Source organism: Dermacentor albipictus, chromosome 3 (assembly GCF_038994185.2).
Source record: "Dermacentor albipictus isolate Rhodes 1998 colony chromosome 3, USDA_Dalb.pri_finalv2, whole genome shotgun sequence".
In the NCBI taxonomy this organism is placed as follows: Eukaryota; Metazoa; Arthropoda; class Arachnida; order Ixodida; family Ixodidae; genus Dermacentor; species Dermacentor albipictus.
Window position 1 is genome coordinate 68,887,726 of NC_091823.1, and position 24,194 is coordinate 68,911,919.

At 44.7% G+C, this 24,194-nt stretch overlaps 1 protein-coding gene across 2 annotated transcripts in view; it reads right to left on the reverse strand.

The window, feature by feature from the left end:
* Liprin-alpha (PTPRF interacting protein alpha) overlaps positions 1-24,194 on the reverse strand; it is a 79,920-nt gene that overhangs the window by 51,423 nt on the left and 4,303 nt on the right. For both annotated transcript variants that reach the window (XM_065452728.1, XM_065452727.1), the window contains exons 3-13: positions 23,122-23,286; positions 16,349-16,423; positions 16,151-16,240; positions 13,392-13,610; positions 13,116-13,262; positions 12,680-12,790; positions 12,511-12,588; positions 10,712-10,906; positions 3,144-3,235; positions 2,474-2,750; positions 1,525-1,760 (exon numbers count right to left, since the gene is read on the reverse strand). In XM_065452728.1, the coding sequence (XP_065308800.1) occupies positions 1,525-1,760; positions 2,474-2,750; positions 3,144-3,235; positions 10,712-10,906; positions 12,511-12,588; positions 12,680-12,790; positions 13,116-13,262; positions 13,392-13,610; positions 16,151-16,240; positions 16,349-16,423; positions 23,122-23,286 (1,685 nt within the window). The remainder of the gene's footprint in view (positions 1-1,524; positions 1,761-2,473; positions 2,751-3,143; positions 3,236-10,711; positions 10,907-12,510; positions 12,589-12,679; positions 12,791-13,115; positions 13,263-13,391; positions 13,611-16,150; positions 16,241-16,348; positions 16,424-23,121; positions 23,287-24,194) is intronic.

A 24,194-nucleotide genomic window follows, 5' to 3' on the forward strand; every position in this document is an offset into this window, starting at 1 on the left:
AACACCGGTGAGACAAAGGAAAGGATGAGAACAAGAAATTTCCCGCCGTAGCAACGATCCATTTTTGCTACCGTTGCTTCCGCTTATGAGGCTTATGGTGCAGGTCCTGACACTTCACATTCATCTTAATGTTACGCTAGAAGTACATTACGGAATACATTAAGATGTGAGGTCTGTCTTACATTTATCCTGCTTAAATCTCATCGAAAAATGTCATCGCTTTGCCTAGAAATCTGAAGCATACGGAGCAGCTCATTTTCCTTTTTTTTTTGTCACTAAATGAAGTCATTCTACAGAAGCAGCCCTTGCAGTAATGGTTTCATTGGTTCGACTTCCTGATAACATACTGCTCAAAATTCAACAGAAAGTGAACAGCTGCACTCAGTGAACAATCTGGTGCTATGGCCAACCGATAGTTGGCACTTACTTACGGGTGGGTGGCGGCAAAAGAGCCAAGATGTTTGCCTCAGCTTACAAGTGGCACCACTGACGCTTTATTGCGAACGTGCGGTGTTTAATTTCAAGCAAATATTAAAATGTGGAACCTATTGAAGCGTTGAGATGAACGGCGCTGATAAAGAAATCTGGACTGAGACCACCCGGCCACGGTGGCCGCATTTCGATGGGGACGAAATGCGAAAACATCCATTAAAATAATAAGATTTAGGTGGACGTTAAAGGACCCCAGGTGGTCCAAATTAATCCGGAGTCCCCCACTACGGCGGGCATCATAATCGTATTGTGGTTTTGGCACATAAAATCCCTGACTTTTTCTCTGGATTGAGAAGGATTGAGAAAGGATCCAGTTTTTTTTTCTGGATTGAGACTGCCGCATGCTGCATGTTATGAGCGGCTATTCTTTTTCCCTCGGGCACTCATTTCATTGCAAAAGCTGCGCTCAGGCAGTTATTGATGCATGTAAAATGTTAAAAGTAGTTATGTGAAAGAAAAACAACAGCTGCGGAAGTATAGAAAGCTTGAATATTGAAGTTGCCCCACACACAGCGGCAGCGGCATTCGCAAGCCTTCTCATGTACAGTTTCATGTAGAGTGAGCGCCCGCCGCTCACTCTACATGAAACTGAGGTGGCAGTCTCGTGACCAGAAAAAATATGGAAGGACTCTGCTGATAGCTTGCCAAGTTCTTGTTATGCAATGCTCGGAGACTCTCAAGCATGCGCAGCACCTTGATTTCATGCTCAAAATAAGTAAGCATTAAATTTTGTGAATATTTTTCTAATATTTTATATTCAATTCGATATTCGCCTTTTTTTTTCCTTAATTCGATTCAATATTCAAATTGAAATCTGTGGTTCAATGTTCGCACACCCCTAGTATTTATGTCACAGTACATTGGGCCCTGTAGTAACATGCTAAATATCTAAAAAGACATCAATAATGGCAGGTACTTCATTTCCTACCATACCATTCAGCTCTACTGTTTGTATTCACACAAAGCACAAGTAGAAAGGAGCAGGAAGGTGTACAAAAGAACCTCTGGCAAAGGACCCATGGAAAGGCTCACCGTATCTCATTGTTGATGGCATCCAGCTGTTCCTGCAGCATTAGCGCCAGTGCTTGGGCATCTGAGTGGTGCCCCACTGGTGACAGCAGGTGGTCCATGCTGTCCAGCATGCCCGCTCCAGCCCCATCCTCATCGTCCTCCTCCGTGGGACTACACTCAGGGTCGCTGACCCCTCCGTCCAGGCCACTGCCACCACCGCCCGGAACCACCTTGTCCCACTCAGAGTCACCTAGGCCCTGATAGCACGTGGAAAATACATTCAATGTTCAGAGATCTAACCATCACAAAGCACTTACACTCAAACATTTTTTTTCAGCCAACACGCATTATAGGTATAATAATTTGGGCTTGTTGGCTGATCATCTTAAATTTTGAACAGACAGCAAAGTTTAAGGACAAAAGGACTGCCATGCTGCATGTGTCATCTTCTTCTGTATCTTTTGTTGCAGCGTTCAAAGTTCAACATATTAAAGACCCTACAGTGCTTTTCATTTGACTAACTACACGTCAAGTAGTACAATGTAGCATAACTTTGGATGAAGGACGCTTGGTAAACTGTGAGCAGAAGCGCCAACCCTTATTTATGCACACATTCCTTACCTGTGTGTTGCCCACCAGTCAACCACATCAGGAAGACAAGCGCACCAGCCTACATAAAACTGCCTCCCACACTAATCAAGATTTTCTATACGGTTGCACTGTTTGCCATCTATCATTTAACATGAGCAAGGAGCCAAGTTGGCCCAAAAATGCAAGGTCCAATAAACCCTAGTTGGGTTGTAGACATCGTAAGCACTATAATAGACACCAGCGACCTTTACACATTTTTTATGGCATACAAAAGCGACTGCCTCTGAGAAAATGGCCCAGATGCTATTGGACAAGTATACTTTACTAAAGTGGCTTGACTTAATGTTGTTCTTAAATGGCTCTTTTTGGGCCAACCCACCTTGCCGGGGTCTTCGTCAAGGGATCGACGTCGAACTCGCGGCAGGGTGCGATGCTGGGTGCTCGGTGTGGTGGGTGGGCCCGAGCTGATGTCCAGGCCTCCCCCACCAACAGACAAGGTGGAACGGAAAGCGTCCACTGACGAGACCACCCCCGAAGTTGCCTCCGAGGTGGACGGTGGTGCCAGACCCACCATTGATGGCGGCGACAACACGCTGCTTCCTCCTCGTTGTGGAGAAAGGGGCGAGTGATGTGCAAGGCTCCGTGCCGAAGTAACCCTGCAAGACAAAGAGAAGGCACTCAACATAGGGGTTCCATGTGGGGGATCCTCCCATAACAAGCTTTATGCACATGAGTATTGATGACAATGAGCCTAACCACTGGATAAAATGTGAACCAATCTGTCTATGCAACCTGTGACATTGCCCTTGCTGTTGTATAGGTAAAACTTAGCTACAAGCATGGTGTGTATTTTCATGCGCATAATGGCAGCCATAGCAGTGATACTTAGTCATTGTACAAGCGTCATAACTAAATACCGGTATGACGTAATGCTTTTGTTCACACGTCCAGGGAACAGTGCAACTGCACAACCAATTCATGTACGAGACTTGCCTATCAGAATTTTTTCATGTGACAACAGACAAACAGCAATTTCTATCGCAGTTTACCTTGAAAGAGACTCAGTCCTGTAGTTCTGGACGTCCCGCCGGATCATCTCCATCTCTGCCCTGACCTTGGAGAGCTCTTCAAAGATTTTTTCCTTCAATGGGATGAAGAATAAAAAAAAAAGTTATATAAAACGCATCTAAAAATGCTCGCAAGCTTACATGAAACAAGAATTCAAGAAGTTTTTGGCTCAGAAGCAATTTACAAGAGCAACAAGAAATGAGCTGAGCTGCACTGTGCTTCAGGGTAACAAGAGCATACACCGTATCTTTTCAAAATGGCATTGAGCAGTTCAATCAAAGCCTTGCTGCACTAGTTTAAGCTAATCAATGTGGCCTTTATGAAAGTGCATTTCAGCAAAACCTACATAAAACCTCTCTGCACAACAAGACAGTACTGCTAGCTAAAAGGTGATAATGGGGCAAGAGGATTTATTTCTGGGCAGCATACACAGCCAACCTATATGTAGTGTTTCTAGCAGAGCAAAAAATGAATATATTCCATGTCTGCCCGACATATTTTTCAGCTTAATTTAAGTTATAATAACTTTTATCCAATGTTATGGTAAGCTATAATACAGGGTAAGCTATTGATTACAGCTTCAGAACCCATCGCCAGAAAGCTGTTAGAAACAAAATCTCTCCTAGAAACCCTAATGAAATACCTGCAGCACCATACTGAATCCCCACTAATGTAGTATGCAAAATGCTTTGTATTGTGAATAAAAATATTAATAGGCAACCAAATGTGACATTAAAGGGACACTAAAGTGTATCACTGCATTAGTTTTGTCTGGTGACGCATTTTTTCAAGATTCAATCTCCATTTACCGCACTTACTTGCATAATGAACGCACTTGCGTAACTAATGCACCCCCTATTTTTCCGATCAAAAAGTGGGTATATTTCTTTTGTTTGCAAAATGATCGCCAGCTGAATTTGCTGCTATGAACAGGAGACACGCTACGATTCGGCAACCAATACGGCAGCGGATACCAAATGTCAGGCGTCCGATACAGCACTACGGTACGGCCAAGGACCATGGATCTGGCTGCCGTTCCAGCATGTCGGACCCTGTGTCATATTCCAAATCGTACCGTGTGTCTGCTGCTTTGTAAAGGTGACTGTGAAGAAAAAAAAGAAAGAAATACTTTAAAAATTTTACCCCACATAATGAACACACCTTCAACTATGCGTAAACTTTTCGGAAAGAACAGTGCATTCCTTATGCAAATAAATACTGTTATGTGTAGCTGATGTACAAGTGTATTTACAATATATTTACACGTAGACCAACGGTGGGAAAGATGGCGACGCTATATCAAGCGGGGCCACGTCGTCTTCTTTCTCCTCAGCGCAGCCACACTGTGGCGGCTGCTCCGTAGCAATATGATACTTTGTGGCAGAATGCTAATTGCATGCCAATATGCCAGTAGAAAGTTATAAATTTCAAAGTACATTCGCATGTTTGGGATGTTCTTGTTAATAATGAGTTCTTAAACCTCCCTGGATTGAATCTTTGGTTACTTTCACATTGTAATTTGCAACGTAACCCTAGTTTAGCAATAAACTATTAACCAGTCTGGAGCAATGTCCACATCTCATTATGCTGCAATGAGATAGAGCAGGAACTTCAAGCCCATCTCATTTTTGTGCATTTTCTGGCTTAACAAAAAGAATGAAGGAATAAAACTTTATTTGATACGGCTCTTCGTCCGTGCCGTCTGCCACTTCGGTGCCATGTGATTATGTAGCAGCATCCGGAGCGGGGGGTGTGGTGGCGCCCTGGTCGTGCCTTATATGGTGCACAAGGAGAGACCAAAAAGCGGCTTGGTGGGGTTCAGGCAGAGTGGTCCAGCTCTCCCAACAGAAAGGAACAGATGGGCTCAGGGAAGAGGGGTGGGACATAGTAAGGCGAGGACTGTGCTCGGCGGCAGGCCCAGTAGGAGTGGCAAACATTGGGATAGCCACCACACACCGGGTGTGCCAGGTGGCCCGCGGCATTGTTCAATAATGTGTTGCACGGCGTAATTCGCCAGTGTTTAGAGTTTGAGCCTGACGAATTAGGGAGGCATCATGATGTGTGAAGGAAGGATTGAGGACTGGAATGGTACATGCAGATGAACATAGTTTGCGGAGCCTAGCGCGGCTTTGCTTGCGGTGTTCAGCACGGTGTATTCTGGCGCAATAGGCGTAGCCATGGAATAGGAGCACTCGGTATTTTAGGCTCGCGAGGGAGGGAGTGAGCACGCTTATTTTTCTGTATCCCCGATGGCCCGGCACCCACTCCAAGAGGACGTGAAGTGAAGGATGCTGTTGCATGTGTAGCGCAAGGGCTGCCCTAATATGACAGGAAAGTAGGTTGTTTGCGAAAGAACGAAGGCCTTTCTGGCTGTCTGAGTGAATGGTAATGGTTGGTGTGAAGTGAGGGGGAATAGTAATGGCTTCCGATATGGCAAGGATCTCAGCGTCGGTTGGAGACGGTACACCACCATGCCAACGACTGATGTCACCCTGAGGGCCGATGACTGCCGTCTCGGATGTGGTCAGCGAGACGGCAGCGTCAACATAGTGGGTGTCATGCACTGGGTCGCCCGCACCTGTCGCCTGTCTGTGTTGCATTCGGTGTGGATATTCTGGGGTATCGGTCGGACTTCGATTCGAGGGCTACTTATCCATGGTGGAGAGTCGATGGAAAGAGGTGGGAGTGGTGAAGTGTCGTGTCCCAACATACACAGGATGGCGCGTCCCTGGGACTAGGTGCTCAGACGGAGATGCTGAGACTCTCAATGTGCTTGGACCTTTGCATCCAAGGTGTTCTGCAGGGCTGCGCGTTCAACATCGAAGCTGTGGGCGTACCTGGGAACACCCATTTCAATGCGGTGATATCTCTGCAAAGAAGCCTCGAGCCATTTGGTCTGGGTGCGTGCAAGTGCAGCGTATGGCAAGCCATAGAGGATTCGAGAGTAGATTGCTGCCTAAGAATTTTGCGGAGTTTGTGTTGATGCAGGCCTGTGTGGCGCTTGCTGACACGTGTCATCATGTGTATGACTTGACTGGCCTGATGGAGAATGCACCGCAGCTACTCCGCGCTATGTCCACTTTCTTGCCACAGGAATCCGAGGATGCGGACAGATTTTCTGCAGGGGATAGGTTCACTGGTCATAGTCAAGGTGATGTGGCCGTGTTCAGCAGCTGCTTTGCACGTAGAGGAATTCAGTAAAACGACATACTCTGATTTTTCCGGGGAGCATGTGAGGCCAGCTGGTGTATGTAGGCGTTGACGATGTCTAAGCCGGTTTGAAGTGTGGCTTCCTGTTCACCTGGGTTTCCGGTGGCACACCAAAGTGTAATGTCGTCAGCGTATATTGTATGGCGTAAACCCGTCACGAGGTTGAGCTTTTCTGGGGAGGTCTTTCACTGCCAAGTTGAAGAGAGTCGGTGACAGAATGGAACCTTGTGGCGTGCCTCGGTTTATAGGGAAGCACATGGATTAGCTTAAGAAGACACTCACAGCGTCTTAAGAGTGACCTTTCTGGTATTTCAGAAGTGTAATTTACCAATCCAGCCGAATTTACCACAACCCTTCGGTGTCTAATATCCCTCTTAGAGGGCACCTAATGGTACCCAACACCGCGTGCTTGCTTCAGCTAATGCGACACATTACTGCAGTCAGTTCCTTGCAACAGTGTCACTTTTTCTGTTGAGTTCATGTACGAAGTGGAGTTTCCAGTGAATGACAGCCTGCTTCCATTGGCTTTACGAGCTAAATTCATGCTGTCTAGTGCATAACAGCCAATGTTCTCGGAAATAAAAAGGCTTTCTCCCTGTCACCGCAGAATATTTCATACAATACATAGGAAAAATGTAATGCAGCGACAGCAGTTGCAAAGTTCACATACAGATTTTTATAAAGTAAAGAAGGTCGTAGTTTGTGTCCATTTATTTCTTCTACATTTGCACTTATATTCAATTTCACGTGTTTCCGTTTGTACTCCAGTAGATCACGAGCATGTATTTGCAACAGCTAAAATGCAAGTATCATAAGTGCGGTGGCAAAAGGGATGTCAATAGCTTTCCCGCACGAAGCGTACAAACAATGTCTAACTGATCGCAGACACATTCACTGTAGCTTAAAGGAGGCATCGTATAAACGCTTTCTAAGTATAGAGCAAGGCCGCCTCCAAGGTCGCCTATTTTACGCGCGGCTCAGAACCATATTGTTTTGCCACTCAAGAGGATTTGCCTTTTGAGCGGAAGTTTCTGCACCCTCGTCACATCTGACGTCTCAGCCTTGAGCGGCGCATCAGTATCAGATCCATCTCGTTCGGAGAGACTTCTCTAATGCCCAAGCCTGACAGACGCGACAGTAAGCTGTTTGATGTGCCTCCGTCCATAGCCGAGTCATGAATTCCCGGTAAGGGCTGAAAGTTCTTTTTTTCCCATTTTCTTTTTTTTCTTCCACATTACTATTAAGTGCTGTTCAAATTTCTCAAAAATATACCATCACGTTCATGACTGCATGCATACGGGAGACTCCGAAACCACGATTTTAGAACCACTGAGAAATACAATGTTGTGCCACCTGCTGCGATCAGCAAAACCCGTATATCACGGATAATTCAAGCATGTATTCAGGCACATAGAAAGGTCTGGGCTGGAATTCTCTCTCTCCTGACTGAGCTAGCTTGGATGCTCAGTTGCCACAGTAAAAAATTTAAATACTCGCGGGGTTTTTCTTTTTTTTTATTGAAAGTGGGAAACTTGAATTCACCTCCCCCAGTACACTACATCTCCAGGCTTGGAGTGGTGCCTGACACCAGCAAAAACGCCAAGAGCAAGTGGGGCTATACTAATCCAGCTACAACCAAATTAGGAAGACCAACTAAGCTCCAACAAGACACTCCCCCACCAGAACAGGAATTGGCCTCCCAGGTGCAATATTCGGCCACCTCTCTCCTAAATTACTCATTCTATTACACAATGACCCTCAGTCCCCAGCAGCTGCGGAGCACCTGACCAAGATGGTGGTCAGACCTGCAATTCAGCAGAGCGTGCCAAGAATCTCTGGACTCGGACAGGCCGCCAATGGAAACTGACTCTTGCAACGTTTAACACGTGAATCCTCGCTAGTGAATCTAGGCTAGCAGGACTCTTTAAGGAACTATCAGGCATTGTTTGGGATATCATTGGCCTTAGCGAGGTTAGGAGAACTGGTGAGGCTTATACAGTGCTGATAAATGGCCACGTCCTACCAGATAAGAAGCAATTCGGAATAGGATTCCTAATCTATAAGGACATAGCAGGCAACATTGACGAGTTCTACAGCATTAATGAGACAGTAGTCATAATAAAGCTGAATAGAAGGTATGGAATAAAGGTAGTACAAACATATGTTCCAACCTCCAGTCACAATGATGAAGAAATAGAACAGTTTTATGAAGATGTTGAATTAGCAATGCGAAAAGTGCAAACTCAGTATACTGTAGTCATTGGCGACTTCAATGCAAAAGTGGGGAAAAGGCAGCCTGGTGAACAAGCAATTGGCAAACTACGGCATGGATTCTAGGAACACTCGAGGAGAGATGTTGGCAGAATTTGCAGAATGGAATAAGCTGCAAATAATGAACACCTTCTTCAGGAAGCATTGGAACAGAAAGTTGACCTGGAAAAGCCCTAATGGACAAACAAGGAATGAAATTAATTTCATACTTTCTGCCGATCTCAGCATAGTGCAGGATGTAAAAGTGATAGGTAGGGTAAAGTGCAGTGATCATAAGTTAGTGAGGGCTAGGATTCGCCTCAATTTGAAGAGAGAAAAAGTAAAATTTGGTCAAGAAGAAATAGGCCAACCTAGAGGCAGTAAGGGCAAAAGCAGACAAATTCAGGTTGGCACTTGCAAACAAACATGGAGCCTTAGAACAGAGAGATGAAGATGACATAGAGATAATGAATGAAACAGTACCTAGGCTGGCTTCAGAAGCAGCAATTGAAGTTGATATATAGAATAATTCTATGTAAACGAGTTCAATATAATTGGGTTCAACTATAAAGAAAGGGATCACACAAGGAGACACAATGTCTCCAATGCTATTCACTGTGTGCTTGCAAGTATTCAAGCTCTTAAACTGGGAAGACTTAGGAGTAAGGACCAATGGCGAATATCTCAGCAACCTTCGATTTGCAGATGACATTGTCCTGTGCAGCAACACTGCGGACGAGTTATAACAAATGATTGAAGACCTTAACAGAGAAAGTAAAAGAGTAGGGTTGAAGATTATTATGCAGAAGACAAAGATAATGATCAATAGCCGGGCAAGGGAACAAGAGTTCAGGATCGCCAGTCAGCCTCTAGAGTCTGTGAAGGAGTATGTTTACCTAGGTCAATTACTTACAGGGGACCCTGATTATGAGAAGGAAATTTACAGAATAAAAATGGGTTGGAGCGCATTTGGCAGACATTGTCAGATCCTGACTTGAAGCTTACCATTATCATTAAAAAGACAGGTGTACAATCAGTGCTATCTACCGGTGCTGACATATGGGGCAGAAACTTGGAAACAGACAAAGAAGCTCGGAAACTAGTTAACGACCGCGCAAAGAGCGATGGAACAAAGAATGTTAGGTGTAATGTTAAGAGACAGGAAGAGAGCAATGTGGATCAGAGAGCAAACAGGGATAGCCGAAATTCTGTACACATTAAGAGAAAGAAATGGAGCTAGGCAGGTCATGTATTGCATAGGTTAGATAACTGGTGGACCATTAAGGCTACCGAATGGGTGCAAAGAGAAGGGAAACACAGTCGAGGATGGCAAAAGACTAGGTGGGGTGATGAAATTAAGAAATTCACGGGCGCTACTTGGAATCAGTTGGCACAGGACAGGGGTAATTGAAGATCGCAGGGAGAGGCCTTCGTCCTGCAGTGGACATAAAATAGGCTGCTGCTGCTGCTGCTGATGATGATGATGACAGAGTTTTCCCCCAAAAAATCATCTAGCCTTAATGAATGTATGTATCCAAGCAGAAAGGTGGATTTTATTTTTCAGCATCATCAAAATGTGCTTGCCAGTGCTGGGACTCAAATGTGCACCTGTGATAGAACATATGTGAGGGGCAGGGCTTCTGTGAAAAAATAAAAAATAAAATAAATAAATAAATAATAATTTCTTATAATGACAACCTAAAGCTTGTGAAAGCACTGCAATGTCTACAATGGCAAGTCTGCAGTCTTCAGTTCCAGTTTACGTGGCAAGAAATTGAGGAAATTATGACCTTTTGCAGAATCCCTGATCAGGTTACTTTTAATCACAAGTGCTCATCTCCAATAACAGCAGCAAAAGGTTCTAGTTACCAGCCATCCAAAGCAGACCTACGCAAAACTAGCAGGTATGTCTTATCAGTGCAAGCGGCACACCTGCACTGATAGCACACACTCTAAACTCACTGCAGAACACATCTAAAAAAACGTGGGGCAGAAGTAGCTCTCAGCAACCTCACTCTGAGATTTGTACTTTATAACAAAGCCTGCAGAAGTCATGAGCAGCAAGAAGGCACAAGAACCAAAGCCAGACCTTCTCTCCCTGGGTCTCGTCAAGGACTTTGCGTGTGCGCTCCAGTTCCTGTGACAACATGTTCTTCTCGTCCAGGGCATGCATGCGCTCCTTGAGGTGCATCTGCAGTCGATCGTTGCTCTCTGCCAGGAGCTTGTCCACTGTTGCCGACAGCTTCTGGTTGTGGTCGTCATTCATCTTTTCCCGCTGGCGAGCCTACAGGTACATACCAAAGCAGGAGTAACATTAGGTGCAATGAAGTCACACCCAAATATCTGTGCATCTTATATTACTGTGCTAAGCTTTGCTGCTTACGAGTGTGTGGGAAAGTTCTTTTAGATATTCTGATGGTCTCAGTCAAATCTAGATGACCGAATCATGAACTCACTGAACACCAAAATGATGTGCTGATTTTGTGTTTCCCAGCATAATGAATGCAATGACAAAGCTAAAGCAATGACTGCAATCAGTTCTGACACACAACCTCTGTCAACACAAAACAGGATTTAGGATGCCCTTATTGTTGAGAACAAATATTTCAACAAGAAAGTTCGGTGCAACAAAGGAAGGCACTGCTTCAATTTATCAGCAAGAAATACATTATCTTCCTGGAAAGCATCAGTATTAATAGTTAGTTAGCCTTAATAGAAGCATTAATAAGTTAACAAGAATGAATGACAAGATTTGAAATGATTTGGCATGCTTTCTTCTTTATTGAGGCAAATACACTCGAACCTCGTTATAATGAAGTGAAAGATGAGCCAAAATTGCTTTATATCCATTATATCGTTAAATCTATTACTGTCATTTAATGCAATATATGCCCAATGGGGTATGCAATTGTAAATATGGAAATAACAAGACGGCTTTGTGGCCCGCAGAACCACTACACAGCCACACCTGTGATGAAATTTGAATAAAACAACAAAGAAATGTTTGGCGCTTGCAAGATAAGACTTCTTAGCACCTGACGCGACAGCTTTTATATAGCTTCCTCCTGTTCCATTGCGCCAGTCTTTCGCATCTGCTTTTCACTTGGCTCGTCACGGTGGAGCAGCACATGGCACACAGCACAGTACGCCGCTGTGTGATCGAGGAGGCAAGCGAACTTCGCTGTGCTGGCATGGCTCATGGCCTATGAGATTGCACCAATGCCAAGGCAATTTTGGATGCCACGCCCAGCTGCCAGCCTGCACGGTACACCTCAGGGGGAGGGAGAAGTGATTGCACGGCCTGGGTGTGACCCCTGACAGGACAAAGAGTGCTTGTGCCAATTTGCGTATCCATCTTGTCTCTTGGGGTCCCACTGTATATTGTTTGCTGAGGCTGCCACCACATCTCCACGCATTTCCAATGCTTATCCATATAGGCATCGTCGCACTCGCACTGAAGTGGGAGTCATTGGTCGACCAGGCTCTATACTTTTTAAAAAGCAGATCTGCAGCACAGTGTGGCTTTAGCCAAATCGCGATTTGAGGCGGCACAGTTAACCTCTACGCGACAAAAAATGATAGTGGTAAGCACTAAGTGGTAGTCACACGACGTGCCCTTATAGCTTATGGCTTAAGTGGTCAGCGAATAGGGAACTTTGTTGCCAAATGCCAGCACCACTCATTTTCTAGCGGAGAGCCACGTTGCCATCTATCAGTGCACATTCAAAAAACCCAGCAGTCTCCATAGTGTCGTCTGGCGCAGGCTGGCGAGTCTATAAATTATAGGCTCTATGAAGAGTGAGTCAGGGATTTGTCGCAACTGTGTTTTAAACATTAGTATGTTTTGAGTGGGTATGTATTAACAACATTTTACTATATCCCACTTACCCGCATCAGCTCCCCGGCTTTCTCTTCGAGCTGCTGCTCCAGTCGACTGACTGTGTCCTCCATGGAACCATGCTTCTCCTATTGTGGAATTGCAAACCAACAAGAGAACTTTCAAACAAATGTAAGTGCAGGTCACATCAAATGTTGTCCCAGAGTGAAAGATGCTTACATGAGCAATAATTGAGGAAACATCCACATCTGTCTCCTTTTTGGCAAACTGTGCAAGCTTTTGTTCAGCCAATTCCAGGCGTTCTTGGAGAGCTTTAATTTTTTCTTCACTCTACAGAAAGAGACAAGGCAGACAGAATAAATACCATGTTAAAGGCATTGCTCTATATACTTCACTATTTGCAGCACTTACTAAATGCACAGGGGTTGGAGCCCCCTGTGCAAAACACTTGCCAACCAAAAAAAAGGGGGGGGGGGGGGGGGGGGAACGCCGGTGCCTCTCAGAGTGATGTATTCTGTATAGCCCTTGCACAAGAAACAAGTTTTTTTTTGTTCTTGCAGTAATAAGAAGCCTGGCCAGGCATGAAGAAAAGGCATATGTTTAAGAAACTTCTCCTGGGAAATCTTAAATGTAGCCAGAAAAAATTGGTACTAACCAATTTCAGCTGTGCTTCCTTGTTAGCAAGTTCTTGCTCAAGCTTTTCGTTCAGGTCGTGCAGAGAGACCGATTCACGTTGGGCATTGAGACAACGCTTTTCCAACGTTGATATCCTCTCTTCTTGGTCTTCCTTCTGTGCATTGTTCTGCAATATAGAAAAGTTGAGGAGCACAAAATTATGCCGCATTACACGAGTCCAAGACAACTACAGTGCATAACAACGGCAAAAAAAATTTCTACAAGACTTAAAAGAAGAATGATGCTAGCTACATGCCTCCTTAAGGTCCCTTGCAAGTCGGGCGTTCTCCTCCTTCATGCGAGTGACCTCCTTTTGTGCCTGAGCCAGTGCTTCTTCTAGCTCACGCACCCGTGGCAGCAGCTCGTTAAGCCGGCTGCGCGCCACTGCAAGCTCTGCTGCCTGCTTCTCCACGAGTTCCTGCAGCTCCACCAGTTTGCATGCTTCTTCCACAGCGTCCGCAGTACCATTAGACACCTACGTACAAAGTGAGCAGCCTCGTGAAGCCAAGTGCATTTGAGGCATGCAAGAGAATTCAGGGCAGCCATGAATTCATCGCTGTCCTGAACAATGTCTAGCTAATCAAAATACAGTCTACGCTCACTACAATGGACCCGCATACAACAGACTTTTGGATATAATAGACCATATTTCAGCCTTAGTTTGTTCTACCTATTTTATTAATGCAAAGAAATTCGCTTTTAATGGACTGCCCTACAACGGACTATCGGCTACTGCGGACGAAATTAGCGGCAATTTTTGTCAAGATCGGGCGTATAAAACGGACTTTTGCGGTGTCGATATGGGCTGGAAACTGAGTTGCGAGGGTCAGCCGACGATCGCGGCTCAATATCCAATATCTTGCACGCGAGGAAAGGAGGAAGGCGGCGCGGAAGCGCGCCGTCTTTCGCGCGCGGGCGCCGTATCTTGCAGGCGATCTGCGATGTGGACAAAGTGCGCGCCCGCGCGGGCGCCATATCTTGAAAGCGATTTGCGATGCCGACAAAGTGCGCCCACGGGCGCCGTATCTTGAAAGCCATCTGCGATGTGGACAAAGTGCGCGCCCGCGCAGGCGCCATATCTTGCAAGCGATCTGCGATGCGGACAAAGTGCGCGCGGGGGCGCCGTATCTTGAAAGCGATCTGCGATGTGGACAAAGTGCGCGCCCGCGCGGGCGCCATATCTTGCAAGCGATCTGCGATGCGGACAAAGTGCGCGCCCGCGCGGGCGCCATATCTTGCAAGCCATCTGCGATGCGGACAAAGTGCGCGCCCGCGCGGGCGCCATATCTTGCAAGCAATCTGCGATGCGGACAAAGTGCGCGCCCGCACGGGCGCCGTATCTTGAAAGCCATCTGCGATATGGACAAAGTGCGCGCCTGCGCAGGCGCCATATCTTGCAAGCGATCTGCGATGCGGACATAGTGCGCGCCCGCACGGGCGCCGTATCTTGAAAGCGATCTGCGATGCGGACAAAGTGCGCGCCCGTGCGGGCGCCGTATCTTGCCAACGATCTGCGATGTGGACAAAGTACGCGCCCGCACGGGCGCCGTATCTTGAAAGCGATCTGCGATGCGGACAAAGTGCGCGCCCGCCATATCTTGCAAGCGATCTGCGATGTGGACAAAGTGCGCGCCTGCGCGGGCGCCATATCTTGCAAGCAATCTGCGATGCGGCGCAGATGGCAAGATACGGCGCCCGTGCGGGCGCCGTATCTTGCTAACGACCTGCGATGTGGACAAAGTGCGCGCCCGCCGTATCTTGAAAGCGATCTGCAATGTGGAGAAAGTGCGCCCAGTGCCGGTAGCTTCGTATGTGCAGTGCTTTAGACGTTTGACGTGCTTTAGTCTGTGCAGTGCTTTAGACATGCTTTAGTTCGCGTTGAAGCGAGAGACAGCACGAAGGTGAATCCGCTCACTGCTGCTGCCGCGTTTATCGTGCTTAATTTGCTATCGCAATCGATGCTTCGCCTAGCTTTCGGGCAAAACTGCAACTTTTTTTTTTACTTAGGACATTCGCCACTCACTCTTTGCAATAAAGTTGTTAGACATCGCGATGAAAATTCCGGAAGTGAGGCGTCTCGGATATTAGGGAGTTCGGATAAAACGGACGTTTTTTGTCAGATTATCAGGGTTCGTTGTAACAAGAGTCGACAGTATATATGTTGACACTCTGAACATTGGCTTGCAAGAACAAACACAGGCTACAAATTTGGAAGCACGATAATGGGGGCTGGAATTTGTGCTAGCATTCGTGCTATTTGAATGGTTACAAGACTAAGTGTTTTCAGGTGAAATATCATAATTCTATCACTTTAGGGTCACCATGCCTCACTTCATTTCCCAATAAACTATATAGTTTTTCTGCTTTTGTTTACAAGTCATACGAACAAAACCAGTTCTACAGCAATTTCTGTCAAACAAGCAGTGCCGGATACGCGCAGCGGACAACATTCTCAGTCAGATCAACATTCAAATTGTTTTCCACCTGCTCTTCCATTAACAGCTTACATTTGTTCATCGTTAATTATTCTAAACTGCAATGAGACATCTGAATGAATGAGCCTCTTAACCCTTCGAGGGTCGATTCTTATTGCCAAATGCTACCCTTCCCCCGGTTGAACTTTCTTATTGCAGATTTAAAATGTTCAAACTGACCTATTCCAAAAAAATCTACTGCAATTTTTTTACAGTGGCAAAAAATATTTTCCATAGGCGAACATTCACTGTTTATTCGTGAATGCAGATGGGCTTCCACAAATACTTATAACATCAATAAGAAAATGCATACACTGAAATAGACATATTCTGTTAATAAAGAGAAAATGAGACATCCACCCAATTGTAGCAATTGCTACAAAGGAAGCCCACACATGTCCCTCGAAAGAAAAGCCTCGCAGTTTGTGGTGCTCTAGGCTAACTGTGGTCTCATATTATAATGATGGAGTTCACAGCTGACAGCAGCTGACAGAAAAAAGGCAAAAAAAGCAGAACAAACATAGAGTACTACAACACTCACCTTGTTGACATGTAAAGAGTTTTCTGTAGGCCCATCCCCACATTTCCTGTCATCCGATATTGTCACACCTTTGGTCTTATATTGGGTAATCTAGCACAAAAGAGACAGGTAGCTGTATGAGATACACAATGCTTTCGAGCATAAGAGACTGGAATAAAAAACAATGACTTAGTTTTCAAGAATCACGATATCACCTACCTCTTCATTCGCTTTGTTGAGCTCTTCTTCCAAGGTGCTGACACGTTCCAATGCCACCCTCAATCGTTCTCTCACCTATATGGAAAGTGAGCAAGGTAACATGGTCAGAGCAGTTGACGTGTAATAATCTGTGCAAGAATCAAGCATGTGAAAATGGAATAAAACAATAGGTGAGGCACGTGACATCGGCAGCGGCGAGCCTATACACTATGCTGCCTGCTGCCCTGCGTGAAACTTGTGCAAGTTAAACACTAAATCAGTTTAGTCTCACAAAACATTCTTTTTTTCCTTCAATTTTACGGAAATAAATTTATTATTAGAAGAAAAAATGAAGGTCACAGTTCCATACATAAAATTTTGCACCGAAATGCTACTGCCGGCCTGTCAGTGAGACGTAATGTATTTCAAAGAACTTTTTCCATATTTTGGCTTTTGTAGCTGTGTATAATTCTTGAAATGGGCTAAATTCAGTCTTGGGCTCTTCTAAAATACAACGTAGTCCAACATTTACCTATAGATAGGTAATTAGGCCCGAGCAGTCCCTGTGAGAGTCTATGACGTCATGCTGAGCAGGTGTGAGAACTCCAAGGCAGTGGCACCACTCGTCTTTCATTTTTACGTCTTTTCTGGCTTACCAAGCTTTTAATCGTAAGACTGGCTTCCTTGGTTTTGAGATGGGTATTTTACTTATGCAACTCAAACTAGTTTTCTCTTTATTGTCTTTTGAAGGCAGGACCGCTTCTCCCGCTTGATATTCTGCCCGTTGCAACTTCATTTCATGAATCTTACTGATGCGAGCGTGTAATGTTTTCTATTCCACCACTGACTCGTAGAATAAGGCGTAAAAGCTAGGCTGCTTGCTCATTCACACTAAGTTCTTTACAATAAGTTTTCCCAAAAACATAAGTATTATACCAAACACATAGTATATAAAGAGCATGAACTGGCATGCGCTACCCGATCACCATGCGGTCACCGTTATAGAGCCCAATGCTAAACTAAGTGACCTCAAATTTTATATAAAACAAAGGCATATACGATGCAGCGAATAAAGTTGAGAGCAAACAAAAGAAATAAGTAGTAGACACTGGTTAACCTTGAGGCTACAGTACCCTTGACCGAACCCATCGTAGCCCTGCAGTTGGCATATAAAAATAACATTGCACTGGATTCTGTTGGTTGTAACAACGGCTGTGTCACTAGCTGTAATGCTGTGTCACCCTTCGAAGGCAGCCAATGAATGTAGCAGCACCACAATTTGTAACATATTGCTTGGTAGCTTCCCAACTTTTGCACTGCCAGAACAAAGTCATGGCAAAGCAATGGCACAATTAAAGTAAAAAGTACCCTTTTGAAGCCGTAGGGAGCAGCAAATTCAAATCGGAGCAGGTTGACGCAATTGGCGTAGCATTCCCATTATTGGCATAAAATGCAAGGTTTTTTTTAGCACAGAAAGGATAAAACCACTGAAGTCTTGACATAAGCATCTTACCAGAACATGGACAAAAACCACAACCAGACTAAGAAACCATGTCCAGTGTATGTGCTGGCACACTTACCGCACTTAAACCAAAATGCACGTGACTTTAATCATGCCAGTGCCTTGGTCTGCATCACCCAGCACCAACTTGCCCACTATCAATACAATGCCAGGATGAAACAAGATGTACATCTATGTTTGATAGAGTGCAAACTAAACTGTCTATCTGTTCACATTGAGCCAGTCACAATGAAAATATAAAGATTTATGTCTATCTGTTCACATTAAGCCAGTCACAATGAAAATGTAAATATTCAATGCCTACTAAATAAATACATTCTGCATCTGTTTAGAAAACCCACAGCAATTTCTAGTGCAAAAGCAACGTCACATCTAGTAATGTGTAAGGAGTAGAACACCATGTCCAATTCTCTCGTCACCAAGTTTCCATACATGCCCTAACACAGTGGAACAGTCTAGATGTGTCAAGAAGGCATTTGCAATATTATTTAGGCTACTAAGCTAAAGCTGTGGGAACCCATGCCCACCCAGCCAATGTGCCTAAAAGCAGTAGCAAAATTGTGGTCAATGATGAAATAGAGAGCGAGCCTGGCCACAGCCAGCTATCTGGCACCCGAACCCAGGTCTTTTTCACATTGGTGGTCAATGCAGGTCCTCGACTAGCTTCAGGACAAATCCACAGCATGTCCAGTGCATAGACAGTGAACATTTGCAGACAATAAGGCCACCAGCAACGCAATGTCTAGCAGTGGAGGCGCTCCAAAGGAGCAGGCATCCAGAGAACTACAAGAAGTCGCCGCTCACTTGCCAGAGATTATGGATTAATGCATCAATGTGAACACTGATGATGGCCATGTCGTTTTCATTACTGGTCTAGCAACAAGTTGTCAAGTGACCTGACAATACCCTCCCCCCCTCCCCCCCTTGCAACTCCAATACAGTGTTGTAACTGAGCCGTTCTGCACTGAAAACGGCCACTCACACGTAAGGGTTAATGAATGAATGTGTGGTGTTTAGTGGTGCAAGGGCCAGGTATGGCCAAAGAGCACCGAGCCAGTGTTGACGAGTTTGCAGTGTAGTTATGAATTCTATGAAATTGATGTGACGTGGCTGTAAAGGGGCCTTAAAAATGGTCGTTCTAAAGTGCATAAAGTCGATGTACAATAAGATTATACTGATGACAAATTACATGTACTATGATTAAGGTGCTTTGCGAGACATAAGGGTTAGCTGAATTAAGGTGCCATACCACCCCCTTTATGACCTTTGTTTTTCCAAAAGACCTCAAGTGTCGTACAGAACATTTCAATACAAATTCAAGGTGAATTCAAGAATTTGAAGAATACCAAAGGCCAAAATTCGAGGAGGAAACAAACCTTATTTGTATGCAAACAATTACATGGAGAAATAGCGAAATCTTCTTAGCAGCAACTAAGCAGCTGCCGAGTTAAACACACACTTCAAGCTCTTCATTGGATTGGATTGGAGCAAACTTTATTTGAGTCTGCAGTTGGGCGCTCGAGTGCCCCAACGAGGGCCTACGTCATCTACGAGGTTGGCGTTACTCGGCGCGGGTCTCCGCTCGCCGTTGCCGGCTTGCTGGGTCCCTGCCTTTCGACCGCCCTGAGGACCTGCTGAATGACCCAGAGCTGTTGGTCTTGGTCGTAGCTCTTCGTGGCTGCCTTGAGTCGCGATGGGATCGTTCTTTATCTTGCTCCTTCTGGATTTTTGATACAGTCCCACAAGATGTGTGTGTGAGCTCTTCAGGTCACTTTTCTAAGTTGACTTTCCTGTTATAATGATGTCAGTTGCCTTCTCATTGTGTTAAAGCTAAATGGCTGAGACTTCACTTTATTATGTTAGCTTCGGGATATAGCACGGTTAGCATGAACATATGTAAAAGCAGGTGGCTATGATTAAATACAACCTTAAACACCTTCAAAAATTCTGGATGGCATTTGGTGATGGCTACATTGTAGAGAGAGTTGTTCCAGTCTTTTGCTGCCAGAGGAAAAAAATTAATCTTGAAATATGATGGTTCGTGTGCTTACTTACTTTCCAACTGGCATTTCTAAGCCCCATGGCTTTAAAATGGAGCCATGATGACTGCAATGCAAGCCAACTAGCAACACAAGAAAGTGGTGGCACCGCTGGGTTCCTTGATCTGGCTTTGTCTAGCTCTTTGATGGCAACAGTGATTGAAACAAGGCTGTCATTGGTGACTGTGGGCACATCATATTGCAATTGCTTAGTGACACTCGCAAAAGAAAATATCTGGGATCACCCACAGATAGTGTCATCGACACAGCCCCTATGCAGAGTTTGTTACTTTCAATGTTCAAAAGCCTCCCCAACTCAAGTTTTCAAGGAATTCAAGCAGAACATTTAGTTTCAAGGAGCTTTAAGGACCCTTGAACCTCTTTTTAAATATTCAAGGGTTTTATAGGATTTTAAAGAGGTGCACACACCTTTAGGATCTACTTTTGTTACATGTAGCTTGCACCCAAATTTTGCTGGTGGCAGTGGAATGCCTTCCACATGTTGTGGTGCCGCTGCAACCGAGGACAGACGATCACGACTGCTGCGCCTTTTTGAGATGGCATCTTTCTTCGGCACTTCATTGTTAAGTCATTGTATGTACGAAGGAATCTGTCCTTGGATCTAACCAGATTAAAGGCCTAAGTGCACTTGGAATATCCTGAACTGCTCGTTCCGTAGCTATTAGTGACAAAAATTAGGAGTGGCACCCTCTCGCGAGTGACATCACGGCCAGCAAGCCGCTCGCTCCGGCTCTCTCGGCTGCCACGCGCGCTTGTTCCCTTCGTGTATGCTTGGGGTACGGGTGGCTCAAGCCGTACGTATTGAAGGATACATCAGCTTCTTTCAGCTGCCATGCCTTAACCACAGTTTCTTCTTCAAAAGCGCGTGAGTCAAGAAACTTTGCGGCTTGGATATCGCAAGCTATGTAGCGTTAAAGGGGTCTACTGGTTTTACAATGCATATATGCGCAGTGTCTATCCGTAAATTTTGCGTGAAATGTCTGCAAATTCAACACGTGAAGTTGTGTACAATGCCTCGTTAAACACTTAACATTCCCTTAGTATTTAGCTATGAGAGTCATTGCATTTTACATGGAAGAAAAATCTTGGTAATTGGCGTCAGCATGTTATCCGATGTTAGAAAGACACTGCCCAGCGAAGCTGTCATCATGATTCTTATTACTCTGGTGTGTTGTTCTATTCAAATATGGCCATTCATTCATGCATAAAAAAATAGTTAGGCATGCATTTCTTATGAAAAAGTTTGCTGCTACTTTCATCCTCCAGTGAAACAGGCCTCCAAAAAACGAATTGCTCATGGCTGCTAACACGACGGCGCATCATGCAGAGTATTTACATAGTTAATTCACAAACACCGTAGTAGCAATCCCCTGAGAGACAAGTTTTGTTGTAAAGATCGAGAGCCAATCAATTGAAAGTAATGAAATGTTTCATAGTGGCCCTCAGTAGCCTTTATCGACAATATGGCACACCCCTGATCACGTAACGGTAGCAATCGACTGTCGGTATGGCGAGACACGCTATGCTTGCGAAACCATTAGTTCACTACAACTTGAACAGTTGAAACAGTAACACAGTTGAACAGTTGAACAGTACAACTACAGTTGAAACCATAAAGCATTTTTTTACAGCGCCAACTGGAATGGCAAAAGTATTCTCGAGCTACTACAGCGCAGCTTAGATTGCCTAGAAAAGGAAAATTCAAGCACCTTCTGTCTCACCATGTCTCGATCCAGCGTTCTTTAATTATACAAACGGATAACTATTCGCTTCGTCAGTACATAAAAAAAGAACCTTGCCCAACTGAAGGCTAAATAAAGTTTGCTCCAATCCAATCGCAAACATTCATAAAGAAAGCACCACAAGCCTTGCATATACTTTCACTTGATTGCTGACCCTCCACCGGGGAATTTCGATATCTTCAATATGTCTTATACTACTAATGATTGACGCTTTGACTTCTTTCTGGCTGCAGCCATGCGGTCCAACAGGCATACGTACTTCACTAAAAGAATTGGGCCGAGCAGCCTGTGTCAGTTCGCCAAACAGATTCGTCATGTACATTCCTCAAGCAACAAGCACCAGTAAATTTCTCGAGTTGAACATGTAGCACGGAAAAGGGAATGTATATTGGTACATTCCTATTTGTATTCTGTAAATAGCTGTAAGCCTTCATTAACTTTACTTCAAGTTTCCGCCGCTTAAAATAAACACGTGAAGAACCGCCTAATGTTGACAAGCAGTTAAAGAAGCAAGTGGTGCTTGTAGAATTTAAACTCCAGTATTAGTTAAGTCCTCATGTTACTGCCGAGCGTTTCTGTGAATAAATGCAAAAATTCGATATTATACCATGAACTACTCGTTGTGAGCAAACCTGTTTTAGCGGATTAAAATCAACCTAACTGTTGTAGAAGTCATATATAGACAGCGTTTGTGACATACCTGTTGCACCATGGCAGGTATGGTATCATAACTGGATTCTTATATGCTATGTTTTTGCGATTGTCCATCCGCCCATGAAAAACCCGCAATGGGCTGGTCTGCGCTCCTTCGGCTGGCACTGTAGCGTTGCCTTTGAGAGCTGCATTGTTGTCTAAGAAATTAGCTCTTTGAATAAACGTTTGCAAAGGAAGACGTCGTAAATGTATATTTGAGACAACCACCATAAGTATACAAGCAGAGAGAATGAGAGTGAACAAACGAAAACGCCGCAGAAAGCGCCCAGACAACGCCCGAACTGTAGCAGACGACAGGCGCGAGTCCGTGCCCTGACATCACGTGAGCGGCGCTCGCAGCACCCCTGTAGTTCGTTGTCGGGGCTAACAGCATCTGATAATGCAACTATGAGCCGTGACTGAGCTGGCAGTTTTATGGGGCAGCAGCTGTTTACCAGAGGCCAGTGCCCTAACACAGTGGAACAGTCTAGATGTGTCAAGAAGGCATTCACACTTTTATTTAGGCTACTAAGCCTGATATCAGAAATGGAATGGTAGCGTGAAAACCAGACCCCATTCAGTCAGTGCAGTGAACAGCAGCAGTAGCGACATTGCAGTGATGAATGAAGCAGAAGTGCAAGACTGGCCCCAAACAGCTAGCCAGGGCTCAGGTGTAGGACATCTACACAAAGAAAACACTTCACAAAACCTTCCTTTATAAATATTCTGCAACTGCAGCTAAAGCATAAACATATCATTATAAAAAAATCCACTGACCTTCTCATCAAGTGCCTTGTGGTGCTCGAACAGTGACTTGAGAGCTTTGAGCACTTCCACCTCAGAAGAGACACCGGCTGGTGACTGGGCTTGCCGTTTTACCACGGTCATGCGTAGCGACCTTTCATGCCGAGACACTAGGCATTCCAGGTGCTCCAGCAGCAACTGCAAGCAACATCCCAATAAGGTACTGTTGTATGCATTTTTGCTTTGCAACTAGGGTGCATCTGGTTAAGGGTCAAGTGGCAACTGTAATAGGTGCATGCTGTGAAAATAAATAAAAGCAATGACCATTTTCAAGGAATCATAGTAAAGGACACCTCAGTCAGAATGCGCCGACTGTCACAAGGATTAAAGCCCACAAACGATCCTGAGCTGTGGTTTGTCATGGCCCAACCCACCATGGCCTCAGAGAAGAATAAGCTTGCTATCACAATACTGATTGATGCCAACCATCCCGTTTCCAAACATAATCTCCATGACATGTACTGCTTCCCATCCCTATCCATTTTTCTGCCATTTCGCTTCCTCTACCTTGTTTTATTGCTGTTGTATATACTTATATGAATATAATAAAGGTTCGGTTGCCGGCTGAGTGTCATGTTGTGTCGCCTTTTTGCATCACTGTCCCGTATTGCTGGTCTGGCACCTATCAGAATCAGTTAACCTTGCATTAAGGAGATGCACAAGTATTCTTGTTAATGAAAACAAAATTTCTGTTACCTTTAGGCACACTGAAATAAAAATGCAATAAAAGAAGTTTAACTGACAGGATACTCACAGCATCAGTGTAACACTTCATGGCTTGCATTTTTTACTTTTCATTTTCTTTTCTGTTTGCCATGCTTGGATAGCTGTTGCTGAGACTACTTTATTCACTCCTGGCAAAGTATGGCGAATCCTAACATATCTGACTGCAGTGCCCAAACCATTTACTGTTAGTGAAAAACATCCAGATCATTACCTTTTCCAGAGTTGCAGTTTCCCCAAAATGCCAATCACAATGAGATGTGAATTGGATGGAACTATGAATGGTAGCCTTACTACTCTTTGAAAGTGCTAGCAAAAGGTGA